Source organism: Eriocheir sinensis, chromosome 27, assembly GCF_024679095.1.
Source record: "Eriocheir sinensis breed Jianghai 21 chromosome 27, ASM2467909v1, whole genome shotgun sequence".
Lineage (NCBI taxonomy): Eukaryota > Metazoa > Arthropoda > Malacostraca > Decapoda > Varunidae > Eriocheir > Eriocheir sinensis.
In genome coordinates this window covers 6,902,485-6,916,586 of record NC_066535.1, presented here as the reverse complement: position 1 = coordinate 6,916,586, position 14,102 = coordinate 6,902,485, and the positions used below count along the sequence as shown (strand labels likewise).

At 45.3% G+C, this 14,102-nt stretch overlaps 1 protein-coding gene and 1 long non-coding RNA gene across 51 annotated transcripts in view; one reads left to right on the top strand and one right to left on the bottom strand.

The window, feature by feature from the left end:
• The window catches only part of LOC127004046 (uncharacterized), a 71,740-nt gene extending 57,957 nt beyond the window's left edge, over positions 1 to 13,783 (top strand). The window contains exon 3 of the long non-coding RNA XR_007757595.1: positions 13,732 to 13,783. This is a non-coding gene — a long non-coding RNA (uncharacterized LOC127004046). The remainder of the gene's footprint in view (positions 1 to 13,731) is intronic.
• On the bottom strand, positions 1,499 to 4,073 carry LOC127004045 (uncharacterized). Of its 50 annotated transcripts, none has more exons than XR_007757591.1 (5): positions 3,381 to 4,011; positions 2,652 to 3,221; positions 2,112 to 2,492; positions 1,635 to 1,952; positions 1,499 to 1,556 (listed from the first exon to the last, which is right to left on the bottom strand). XR_007757591.1 is itself a non-coding variant. In XM_050871304.1 (5 exons), exons 1-5 carry the CDS (start codon positions 3,553 to 3,555, stop codon positions 1,702 to 1,704), a joined length of 1,062 nt encoding a protein of 353 aa, XP_050727261.1. In that variant the 5' UTR covers positions 3,556 to 4,073; the 3' UTR covers positions 1,618 to 1,701. The 50 variants fall into 50 exon arrangements, 46 of the variants coding, with proteins under 46 accessions (XP_050727261.1, XP_050727260.1, XP_050727281.1 ...); XR_007757592.1 differs by having other exon boundaries at positions 1,527 to 1,556; positions 1,635 to 1,700; positions 2,019 to 2,492; positions 3,381 to 4,043; XM_050871304.1 differs by lacking the exon at positions 1,499 to 1,556 and having other exon boundaries at positions 1,618 to 1,793; positions 2,112 to 2,177; positions 2,334 to 2,492; positions 3,381 to 4,073.
• Positions 13,784 to 14,102: the final 319 nt, after the last annotated feature.

Here is a 14,102-nt window from a genome sequence, read left to right as displayed (position 1 = left end):
CAAAGTAGTTTGGGACGAACAGAACCTCTACCAGTGTACTTATGTGGAAGAGCAATTATGTGTCGTTTGTTCCTATACGTTGTCTTTTATTACTCTTCATAGGTAGGACTGGAGGAGAGGGAAAAATAATATAGTAAGATTGATGAGTAAGATAATGGTGAAGTATGAATAAAAACACAGCAATGAGAAGGAAAGAGCCAAAGAAATGGAAGTAGATGAACGAAAGGAAGGAGAAAAAACAGAGAGAGAGAGAGAGAGAGAGAGAGAGAGAGAGAGAGAGAGAGAGAGATGCAATGATGAAGGGAAGGGAAGAGGAAGTTCCAAGAGAAGTGACGTTAACCATCCTTGTAACGGACCCCTGAGCTTCGCATCCTCCTTAAAACACACACACACACACACACACACACACACACACACACACACACACACACACACACACACACACACACACACACACACACACACACACACACACACAATAGGCAACAACGTAAAACACACACACACACACACACACACACACACACACACACACACACACACACACACACACACACACACACACTAGGCAACAACGTAAAACACACACACACACACACACACACCAGACTTGACATCAGAATTCCTTGCCATCTTGTGTGTGTGTGTGTGTGTGTGTGTGTGTGTGTGTGTGTGTGTGTGTGTGTGCTTTCTTTTCCTTCGACTCTCCCTGTTCTACCAAAACACATCCTACGGGGGAGGAAGACCACAGAGATTTTTTCCCTGCCGGTCGGCGTCCAGGAGGCCATTCTGTTTTCAATCCCTGAGCTGACAAGCGGTTTTACAAAACCGTAATTCTTTTTAATTTCATAACCTCACAGTCAACAATTATGTCGCTCTTCGCAGTGTGCACGCTCTTCTTGTTGCTGGGGAATCTGAGCGGCAGCAGCCTGCCGCTGGCCGGCGGAGCGAACTCCGCAGGGCTCCCGAACGACAAGGCGGCCTCCGGTACCCTGGAGAAAGCCGTTATGAACCCTCGCCAGAAAGTTGACGAGGGGGGACTCAACGATTTACCCAAATTGTCTGATTTAAAGAGCATGGACAGTGGCACTAATGACACCATCAAGACCGTGGAGAGGAAAGTCTATAATAATTCAGATGAAACAGGGGCATGTAACCGGAAACAAGACAGTCGTTGAAAGACTACAGAAACTGACGTAATGTAGCGAAATGTATCAAAGACTACGGAAACACAGGTTGTTATTGATGAGGAAAGGTAAAAAGAAAGCGGCGAAAATCTGTCACAGAGGGGAAACTCTGACGGAAACCACTCAAACAGCGGGTCCCTAACACAAAAAGTGGACGTGAAAAAGGTCACGGAGGAAGAGGGTAATGAAATTAACGAAAAGTTGTTATAAAGAAGGAAGCAGTACAGCCTCTTACCAATGCCACTGAAAAAAGCCGAAGGACGATAAAGCCGCAACTCATAAAGTAGAACGAACAGAGGTAACAAAGGAGATTCTTGCCAGGCAATAAAACGAATGAAACTTTAGTAACAGAGAAAGAAGAAAGACTACCTTCACAGAACAGCATTACGATGACATTTTGTGGAGGGAAGGACCGATGGACCTCATAAGAGAAAGAAGAAAGACTACCTTCACAGAAAAGCATTACTATGACATTTGTGGAGGGGAGGAACGCAACAGAAAAGAGCGATGGACCTCATAAAGTAGAACGAACAGAGATAACAAAGGAGATTCTGCCCGGCAATAAAACGAATGAAACTTTAGTAACAGAGAAAGAAGAAAGACTACCTTCACAGGAAACCATTAAGGAGACTTCTGTGGAGACTAAGAATGTTACAGAAAATGTCGATGGACCTCTGATAACAGAACGAACAGAGATAACAAAGGAGATTCTGCCCGGCAATAAAACGAATGAAACTTTAGTAACAGAGAAAGAAGAAAAACTACCTTCACAGAAAAGCATTACGATGACATTTGTGGAGGTAGGAACGCTACAGAAAAAGAGCGATGGACCTCATAAAGTAGAACGAACAGAGATAACAAAGGAGATTCTGCCCGGCAATAAAACGAATGAAGTTGTAATAACAGAAAAAGAAGAAAAACTACCTTCACAGGAAACCATTAAGGAGACTTCTCTCGAGACTAAGAATGTTACAGAAAATGTCGATGGACCTCTGATAACAGAACGAACAGAGATAACAAAGGAGATTCTGCCAGGCAATAAAACGAATGAAGTTGAAGTAACAGAAAAAGAAAAACTACCTTCACAGGAAACCATTAAGGAGACTTCTGTGGAGACTAAGAATGTTACAGAAAATGGCGATGGACCTCTGATAACAGAACGAACAGAGATAACAAAGGAGATTCTGCCTGGCAATAAAACGAATGAAGTTGAAGTAACAGAAAAAGAAGAAAAACTACCTTCACAGGAAACCATTAAGGAGACCTCTGTGGAAACTAAGAATGTTACAGAAAATGGCGATGGACCTCTGATAACAGAACGAACAGAGATAACAAAGGAGATTCTGCCAGGCAATAAAACGAATGAAGTTGTAGTAACAGAAAAAGAAGAAAAACTACCTTCACAGGAAGCCATTAAGGAATCTTCTCTCGAGACTAAGAATGTTACAGAAAATGGCGATAGACCTCTGATAACAGAACGAACAGAGATAACAAAGGAGATTCTGCCCGGCAATAAAACGAATGAAACTTTAGTAACAGAGAAAGAAGAAAAACTACCTTCACAGGAAACCATTAAGGAATCTTCTCTCGAGACTAAGAATGTTACAGAAAATGGCGATGGACCTCTGATAACAGAACGAACAGAGATAACAAAGGAGATTCTGCCCGGCAATAAAACGAATGAAGTTGAAGTAACAGAAAAAGAAGAAAAACTACCTTCACGGGAAACCATTAAGGATACTTCTCTCGAGACTAAGAATGTTACAGAAAATGTCGATGGACCTCTGATAACAGAACGAACAGAGATAACAAAGGAGATTCTGCCCGGCAATAAAACGAATGAAGTTGTAGTAACAGAAAAAGAAGAAAAACTACCTTCACAGGAAGCCATTAAGGAGACTTCTGTGGAGACTAAGAATGTTACAGAAAATGGCGATGGACCTCTGATAACAGAACGAACAGAGATAACAAAGGAGATTCTACCCGGCAATAAAACGAATGAAGTTGAAGTAACAGAAAAAGAAGAAAAACTTCCTTCACGGGAAACCATTAAGGAGACTTCTGTGGAGACTAAGAATGTTACAGAAAATGGCGATGGACCTCTGAGAGTAGAACGAACAGAGATAACAAAGGAGATTCTACCCGGCAATAAAACGAATGAAGTTGTAGTAACAGAAAAAGAAGAAAAACTACCTTCACAGGAAGCCATTAAGGAGACTTCTGTGGAGACTAAGAATGTTACAGAAAATGGCGATGGACCTCTGATAACAGAACGAACAGAGATAACAAAGGAGATTCTGCCCGGCAATAAAACGAATGAAGTTGTAGTAACAGAAAAAGAAGAAAAACTACCTTCACAGGAAACCATTAAGGAGGCTTCTGTGGAGACTAAGAATGTTACAGAAAATGGCGATGGACCTCTGAGAGTAGAACGAACAGAGATAACAAAGGAGATTCTGCCAGCCAATGAAACGAATGAAATCACAGTAACAGAGAAAGAAGAAAAACTACCTTCACGGGAAGCTGCTGTGACGCCACCGAAGGTTGTTAAAAAGCTTAGGAGAAGGAAAGCTTGTAGGTGTGACTCGTTGTGGACCCTTTCGGTGGTAACAGAAGAATTAGTTGCAAGAATCGCTGCTGTTGTATTGAAGGAAATGACAACAGAGTAGTGATAATGTGTTGCTGTTTCTCTTATCAATTTCTTTGAAAAAAATCAAAATCAAAATAAATATTGAAGTTGGGAGACCGTGAACCATTCAAATATGTCACTTATGAACACGGTGATTGCGGCCCCGGTTTAGATTCGAGAGAGTTATGTTTCTTTTAAGACTGTACACACACAATGCCGGTTTGTCTCCGGCCCTGAGTATTACAGCATTTAGTGGCATCCTTAGTTAACAGTTTACCACAGTTTACCTTCCGCAGGTTTCCCCAGTGAGCACTGAGGCCACGCGCAGCTATTGCGGAGACCCCAACTTTACCTCTTACCTATGTAGTTACCGCAGCACCCAGATTCAAGGAGCCGTTATTTAAGGCAACATGTATAAAATTTCAGCCATGCACGTATTATTCACGCCTTGTTAGTGCCACATCAAGTGTCAAAGTTAGCACAATGATGAGAGAACAAAAAAGGAAGGTAAACTGAGGCAACCCGGATGTCACACTGGCCCTGTGTCCCACGGTAATGGGCTCTCTCCCACCACAAACTCAAGGGTCGTTACTCTCAGACGCTTCTACCTCTCAGATCAACTTTTTCCAAAGACAAAAAAGGAGAATAACCGGGTTTTAAAGAGTGTTTGTTTGGGTTCATGGTACGGAAGGGTCAAACTACCAGAGGGAACTACCCCTGGAAATGCCCAAAACTCCTTGTCAAATCCATTTACACTTCGCTTGGCTTTTCTGATAACAACGTGGCGCCTGTGATGGAGTGGCCAACCTCTCCTGTTCTATGGCTCCGCAGCACGCGGCCAAACTTTCCCTATCCTTGGCACTGGGTGAGATCCTGGCTCCTGCTAAAGGCGGCGTCACACAGGGCAAGTTTCTACCAACATGTTGCTTGTTTTCGTTGGTGATATCACCAAACAACAATGTTGTGCATCACACAGCATTGACCCTGAACTGTTGTGTTGACGCCGCGCTCCAACAACAACAAACACCGCGCCAGCATCTCTTCAGCCAGTTTACCATAAATCGGAAGGATATTGAGCTAGGTTTTAGAAGACTGTGCTGCTGCATTGTACATAATGAAGCATGAGCTATGACTGCAGAAGCGTCAGAAGAGGCAGTGTTCTCCATCTCAACAGTCTGTTTACCTCGCGCCAGGCACAGACTCCGCCCAACATGCCATCACAGTCACTTGAGTGTTATAAATGACTTTACACAGTGGAAAAATAAATCACAAACACATACTTGCACATGTACAGTCGGCTATAGAGAGTAGTGTCACACTGTCCAGTAAGTTTCGTTCAGAAAGCGACACCTGGCAACCCCTCCACGCGACATGAAAATTATTACATCCTATCGAAATCGTACTGTTGTGGTGATCGGTGGTCACAGGTGCACTCTACATAATTGTAAGGTAGATATTTATCAAAAGTGCCCGTCGCTAACGCTTAATAAATATTTTTCTTTAGGCTCTGTCGCTACATTTTGACACGAGCTTTTAGTTTCGGTCAAATTTAGTCTAGAGCAATTCTAAGTTGTTTATCAAACTATGATACATTTAATAATATACTGCACTTATTAAGGGAGACTGTTATGCCTTTTAACTTAAAAAATAAATCCCTGACAGCCGAGATCTTGTTCTTAATTAAAAAAATTATACGTAATAAAAGGCTATAAGCGTTCACATGATGGCGTCGTCGACCGCGGGCTTTTCTGCGCTCGCACTCAACACACACACACACACACACACACACGTATTTATACTTAGATATTACGTAATCTTCACGGAGAAATGATTTTAGATTTTTGATGATCTGAATTGTCTTTGAGGCTTTATAGTGACGGGAATTAAGGCTGCGAGTTAAACAGACCCTCAAGCCTATTTGCTGTTTGATGGTAAGGAGCATTAGTCACTGCCTGCCTCTGTGAAGGACAGCATTGCACGCGGTAGTTTCAAAGTTTAATAAGAAAAAGTGTTTCAGACTGTTCGTGATGTTTTACCTCGTCGTCATCATCATCATCACGTAAAAGACATTCATTATCGCATTTCTAAATTGAATTCATGTAATCTGGTATATTTCTAACTACATTATATTATAATATGATATAATATTATACAATATTATAATTTCACGGTCACACACACACTGTACACACTGATACGCGTCACTAACATCACCAGTGAATGCGCCACCGTGGTATAGTTGCCAGATACCGCCACCAGGCTAAACATTCTGAAAACCGTGACACTACTCTCTATCGTCGACTGTACCTCCTCCTGCATTTCTTCCACCAGCTCTTCCCTGCCTATGTTCTTTCTTTAACTTGTGGCATTTATCTCGTCTTACTGTTTCTCATTTCGATATTATATAATGTCACTCCTATTCCGCCTTCCCACTCTCTTATTCTCCGCTTTCCCTTTCTCTTCTTTGCTCTGCTTCCAACACCACTTTCATTCCGCCTCTTCCTTTGTCCTCTCAGGGTGTTTAAGGCAGCCAGTTGGCAACAATTGTTGTGAAATGAGGAAATTGTTGAAATTACGTGAGAAAATTAGGTTGGTCTCTCTCTCTCTCTCTCTCTCTCTCTCTCTCTCTCTCTCTCTCTCTGACACACACACACACACACACACACACTTGTTGATCACACCACAGTGATCAACAAGGCCATTAGCCTGGGGCTTCACCCAAACCTGGTGTCGTGGATGGCTGACTTCCTCAGCGCACGTCACCAGTCCCATCAGCAATCCTTCCCCTATCCACCAGTCCCATTACCTTCCCTTCCCCTATCCACCAGTCCCAATACCAATCCTACCCCTATCCACCAGTCCCATTACCAATCCTACCCCTATCCACCAGTCCCAATACCAATCCTACCCCTATCCACCAGTCCCAATACCAATCCTACCCCTATCCACCAGTCCCATTACCAATCCTACCCCTATCCACCAGTCCCAATACCAATCCTACCCCTATCCACCAGTCCCATTACCAATCCTACCCCTATCCACCAGTCCCAATACCAATCCTACCCCTATCCACCAGTCCCAATACCAATCCTACCCCTATCCACCAGTCCCAATACCAATCCTACCCCTATCCACCAGTCCCAATACCAATCCTACCCCTATCCACCAGTCCCAATACCAATCCTACCCCTATCCACCAGTCCCAATACCAATCCTACCCCTATCCACCAGTCCCAATACCAATCCTACCCCTATCCACCAGTCCCATTACCAATCCTTCCCCTATCCACCAGTCCCATTACCAATCCTTCCCACCCTATCCACCAGTCCCATTACCAATCCTTCCCCTATCCACCAGTCCCATTACCAATCCTTCCCCTATCCACCAGTCCCATTACCAATCCTTCCCCTATCCACCAGTCCCATTACCAATCCTACCCCTATCCACCAGTCCCATTACCAATCCTTCCCCTATCCACCAGTCCCATTACCAATCCTACCCCTATCCACCAGTCCCATTACCAATCCTACCCCTATCCACCAGTCCCATTACCAATCCTACCCCTATCCACCAGTCCCAATACCAATCCTACCCCTATCCACCAGTCCCATTACCAATCCTACCCCTATCCACCAGTCCCATTACCAATCCTACCCCTATCCACCAGTCCCATTACCAATCCTTCCCCTATCCACCAGTCCCATTACCAATCCTTCCCCTATCCACCAGTCCCAATACCAATCCTACCCCTATCCACCAGTCCCATTACCAATCCTTCCCCTATCCACCAGTCCCAATACCAATCCTACCCCTATCCACCAGTCCCAATACCAATCCTACCCCTATCCACCAGTCCCAATACCAATCCTTCCCCGATCCACCAGTCCCATTACCAATCCTTCCCCTATCCACCAGTCCCATTACCAATCCTTCCCCTATCCACCAGTCCCATTACCAATCCTTCCCCTATCCACCAGTCCCATTACCAATCCTTCCCCTATCCACCAGTCCCAATACCAATCCTTCCCCTATCCACCAGTCCCATTACCAATCCTTCCCCTATCCACCAGTCCCAATACCAATCCTACCCCTATCCACCAGTCCCATTACCAATCCTTCCCCTATCCACCAGTCCCAATACCAATCCTACCCCTATCCACCAGTCCCATTACCAATCCTACCCCTATCCACCAGTCCCATTACCAATCCTTCCCCTATCCACCAGTCCCATTACCTTCCCTTCCCCTATCCACCAGTCCCAATACCAATCCTACCCCTATCCATCAGTCCCATTACCTTCCTTTCCCCTATCCACCAGTCCCATTACCAACCTTTCCCCTCTCCACCAGTTCCATTACCAACCCTTCCCCTATTCACCAGTCCCATTACCAATCCTTCCCCTATCCACCAGTCCCATTACCAATCCTTCCCCTCTCCACCAGTCCCATTACCAATCCTTCCCCTATCCACCAGTCCCATTACCAACCCTTCCCTATCCACCAGTCTCATTACCAATCCTTCCCCATCCACCAGTCCCATTACCAACCCTTCCCTATCCACCAGTCCCATTACCAACCCTTCCCTATCCACCAGTCCCATTACCAATCCTTCCCCATCCACCAGTCCCATTACCAACCCTTCCTATCCACCAGTCCCATTACCAACCCTTCCCCTATCCACCAGTCCCATTACCATCCCTTCCCATATCCACCAGTCCCATTACCAAGACTTCCCCTATCCACCAGACCCATTAACAACCCATCCCATATCCACAAGTCCCATAACCAACCCTTCCCTATCCACCAGTCCCATTACCATCCCTTCCCTTATCCACCAGTCCTATTACCAATTCTTCCCCTATCCACCAGTCCCATTACCAACCCTTCCCTTATCCACCAGTCCGATCACCAACCCTTCCTCTCTCCACCAGTCCCATTACCAATCCTTCCCCTATCCACCAGTCCCATTACCAACCCGTTCCCTATCCACCAGTCCCATTACCAATCCTTCCCCTATCCACCAGTCCCATTACCAACCCTTCCCCTCTCCAAAAGTTCCATAACCAACCCTTCCCCTATTCACCAGTCCCATTACCAACCCTACCCCTATCCAACAGTCCCATTACCAACCCTTCCCCTCTCCACCAGTCCCATTACCAACCCTTCCCCTATCCACCAGTTCCATTACCAACCCTTTCCCTATCCACCAGTCCCGTTACCAACCCTTCCCCTCTCCAAAAGTTCCATAACCAACCCTTCCCCTATTCACCAGTCCCATTACCAACCCTTCCCCTATCCAACAGTCCCATTACCAACCCTTCCCCTCTCCACCAGTCCCATTACCAATCCTTCCCCTATCCACCAGTCCCATTACCATCCCTTCCCATATCCACCAGTCCCATTACCAATTCTTCCCCTATCCACCAGTCCCATTACCAACCCTTCCCCTATCCACCAGTCCGATTACCAACCCTTCCTCTCTCCACCAGTCCCATTACCAATCCGTCCCCTATCCACCAGTCCCATTACCAACCCGTTCCCTATCCACCAGTCCCATTACCAACCCTTCCCCCATCCACCAGTCCCATTACCAACCCGTCCCCTATCCACCAGTCCCATTACCAACCCTTCTCCTCTCCACCAGTCCGATTACCAACCCGTCCCCTATCCACCAATCCCATTACCAACCCGTCCCCTATCCACCATTCCCATTCCTAACCCTTCCCCTCTCCACCAGTCCCATTTCCAACCCGTTCCCTATCCACCAGTCCCATTACCAATCCTTCCCCTATCCACCAGTCCCATTACCAACCCTTACCCTATCCACCAGTCCCTTACCAATCCCTCCCCTATCCACCAGTCCCATTACCAACCCTTCCCCTCTCCACCAGTCCCATTACCAACCCTTCCCTTCTCCACCTGTCCCATTACCAAGCCTTCCCCTATCCACCAGTCCCATTACCAACCCTTCCCCTCGCCACCAGTCCCATTACCAACCCTTCCCCTCTCCATCAGTCCCATTACCAACCCTTCCCCTCTCCACCAGTCCCATTACCAACCCTTCCCCTCTCCACCAGTCCCATTACCAACCCTTCCCTTCTCCACCAGTCCCATTACCAAGCCTTCCCCTATCCACCAGTCCCATTACCAACCCTTCCCCTCGCCATCAGTCCCATTACCAACCCTTCCCCTCTCCACCACACACCACACACACACTTGTTGATCACACCACAGTGATCAACAAGGTCATTAACCTGGGGCTTCACCCAAGCCTGGTGTCGTGGATGGCTGGCTTCCTCAGCGCGCGTTACCAGGCTGTCAGATTCCAAGGCAGGACCTCTTCACCCAAGCCCCTCACCTGCGGATCCCCCAGGGCACAAAAATCGACCCTTTGTCATTATTTTTTTATACTCTTAAATAACGCGATGATCAACACTCCCTCGCGCTGGAAATTCGTCGATGACTCCACGGTTGGGAGCACCATTGACAATGTACACCCTGACTACAGCCACCTGCACAACACACTCGACGACCTTCAGGACTGGACGAGGCTAAACAAGGTGCCTGTCAACGAGATCAAGACAGTCCTCATGCACATCACCACCTCCACAACAGCCGCACCTTCACCTGTAATCTCCATCAACGGCACTCCGCTCCAGGTGGTGGAGACAACCAAGCTTCTCGGTGTCACCATTGACAACCGCTTGACCTGGAGGAGCATGTCAACCGCACCATCGCTTCAGCTTCCTATAAACTCTACCTTCTGAGGGAGTTGAAGTCACTGGGGACTCCCACGCGTGAGCTGGTGGGAGTCTATAACACTTTCATCCTCCCCAAGCTCACTTACGCCTTCCCATCCTGGTTTCCATCCCTCAACACCACCCAGCGCCGCCAGCTTGAGTGGGTGCAGAAGCGTGCGTGTAGGCTTATCCTTGGCCCGTCTTACTCCACCTATGACGAGGGCCTTGACGCCCTACACCTGTCCACACTTCAAGACCGCTACCAGCACCACCTCCAAAAGTTTGCGGTACAACTATTAACTCACCCGCGCCACCGTGACCTGCTTCCAGACACTGCGCCTCCCTCTCGCCATGCCGTCAGACACAGCAACCTGCTGATACCTATCCATGCAAGGACGGAAAGGTACAGGAAGAGCCCCATCCCTACCACTGTAAATTTAATAAAAAAACAAATAACCATTAGAGCGAATTATATGCATATTTATATTAGATTAATTTACATTGTACAATTTAAGCTGATATTTATTTTATGTACACTTATTTATCCATGTTAACATGTAAATTTTCAGTCTCTGGCTGCACACCCTATGAATAAACCGTTTATTATATATATATATATATATATATATATATATATATATATATATATATATATATATATATATATATATATATATATATATATATATATATATATACACACACACACACACACACACACACACAGACACACACACTCCGTGGCGCAACTGGTTAGAGTGCTGCGCTGCCAAGCTTCACGGTCTGATTGGGCGTCGGTTCGAACCCGCTCAGGCCGGATTCTTTTCGATGGCTAGGAGTGGTTACTGTCCCCCCTTGAGCAAGGGGGATGGGGTGTGTGGTGTGTGAGGTCCTGGCAGTACCAATAAATAGACGATAAAGAGCACTTGCTCATGTCGGGAGGGTTCCTGCTGGCGATTACGAGTCCAACACGTTATCAGGCCGTGGTGAATTACACACACACACACACACACACACACATCTACATCATATTCACTCTTTTTGTCAGTAGCTGATGATTATAATATCTCACCGGGAAAGAGGTCAAATAGATGATACTAATTTAGTCTGCCATTAACTACAGTGGTTGTCGTGAGAAACTGGTTACTAAAAGAATACCAGTGAAAAAAATGTCTCACATGGCGCCACTGGTAAGACTAAGTCAGCTCTTAAGTAATCCGGTCACTCCACAACATCATAATGACGCAGCTGTTCCACCAACTGTTAAAAATGTTTCCTTGAGACACTCCATGTTATTAGCCTTAAACTTTTCGCAAGGAGCCGCCTTCGTTCCGCCCCCGTCCTTGCTTTTACATTATTTTTTTGTCGCTTCCTCCTGTCCCTCCACCCCCTCGGAACCCGATTCAGCAAAAGCGCAAAGGATCGCGGCGTTACAGCGATCATAAAGGCTTATGTTTTAATTGGAAATATGAATGTATCAACGGGATCCATGTGCAGGTGGAAAACCTGTCAAGGCTGAGATGTATATTGCTCCGCCTGTCTGTCATCATCACCGTCATTCCCCGGTCATCATTTTTTTATGGTGCTGACATGACGGTGTTGACGCCTGTCTACTAAACCGAAATGGATGTACCGTATGCAATATATTTTTTCACTCGTATCGCGCATGCAGCAAAGTGGCAATTCTCATTATATTAAATTTAAACGACAGCTATATGGCTATGCCCCTCCATCCCGTCACAACATTAACAATAGCGACGATAACAACAACAGTAACATTAATAAGAGCAAGAAAAATATCAACAACGATAACTAGAACGACGACAGTAATTAGAGTGTCAAAAAGTTCATCATCAACAATAGCATCAACGAATATAATAAGAACGACAACATTGATAACACTGGCAACAACAACAACAACAACAACAACAACAACAACAATATATAAACAACATCATCCTCTTCAACAATAATAACAACATCCTTAGTACCAGAAACAACAAAAATAACAAACAAACAAACGTGCAACTTGGTGGTTTGAAAAGAAAAGAAAAAAAGAAATTGATCACCGCAAGTGTAAGCAAGAGATCCAACAGTTATCTTTTCTATTGTTTGCCATGTTTGTTTATACGATTCTTTTTCCTTTACACTCTGCACGCCGGCGACCTTGACTTAATCCGCGCTTTGACTGGCTTCGGGCTCCGCTGCAGACGACGCGCCACGCTTGTTGTTGGCTGTCTCGTTTAGCCGCTGCCTCATTTGTATGTCCGCAGACTGAGTGGTTGTCGAGGAGGCTTGCTGTGACTACGGTTGAGAGGTGTATGTATGGTTGACTGCCTCTCTGGTTGGGTGATTGGTGGAACGGTCCTGTCGCTGTTTCTTTTATTGCTGTTGCTGTTGGTCGTGTTGTTGGTGGTGGGTGGTGATGTTGGTGGTATTGTTGGTGGTGGAGTTGGTGGTGGTATTGTTGTTGTTGGTGGTGGTAATGTTGTGGTGGTTGCTGTTGATATTTTGGCTTGAAGGGTTTCTTCTGAGTTTCTTTCTTACTGTCTTCCTTTCTTTTTCTTCCGTTCGTTCTCTCATTCGTTTAATCTTTCTTTTTCTTTCGTTTGATCGTTTTTTTCCTTTTCCTTTCATGTTTTATGTTTTAGCGTTCGGAACGGGTCGTAAAAACTAGGGGATTAGCATTAGAGTCGCCAGTGGACGGGATCCAATTCTTTATTTTATTTTTGTTGATTGCTCTGCTTTAGAGGCTATTTGGCCTTCTGATTGGATGACTAACTTAATTGATTTTTGTCTGACTGACCGGACAGCGCGGCACACATACAGAGTTCCTCGTTTTGCGCTTCTCAGAATAGTTGACGTTCATTTGGTGTCCACAACGTAATAAATTGTGATTAGAAGCTGCTTTTTGACCTTTATTTATCTATTTTTTATTGAATACTGTTTTGAAGATGTATGTTTGCCTCCTCGTAATTTCATGGAAGTGTTTTGATACTGACTCTTGCCAATTAATAATTATTTTTCTTGCTGCAATTTCCGACTACTTTTTTTTCTGTTGATTGAGTGACCGAATTTGTTATCGACCGGCTGACGTATTTTCTAAAAGTCTTAGCGGATTGACATTTACTCGGTTACTTAATAAATGTCTAAGTAAGCTTTTTTGATCCCTCAGATTGGATGATGGAGTACTTAATGTCGGTCTACGGACGTTCTCTGTGGCCTGGTGAGTACTTTAATCTTCACGCACTGACCTACAAATATGTCTGGTGCCTTACTGAGTGACTGGCGAGGCACTTCAACGAGTGAGTCTCTCAGTCGGTTTACGGTGCAACTGTGTGGGTGGGAGTGTATTGTATTATTCACTTTTATGGCTCTTAGACCGATTCACTGATGAAGAATGTGAATAATTTAACAGAGAGGTGTGTGGGTGGATACGTTGGTGAGTGGATGGGTATGTAAATGAATAATGAGTGAGTGAGTGAGTGGGCTAATGTTTGAATAGATGTATGACTAAGTGAAAAAAGAGTGAGTAAATGAGATTGT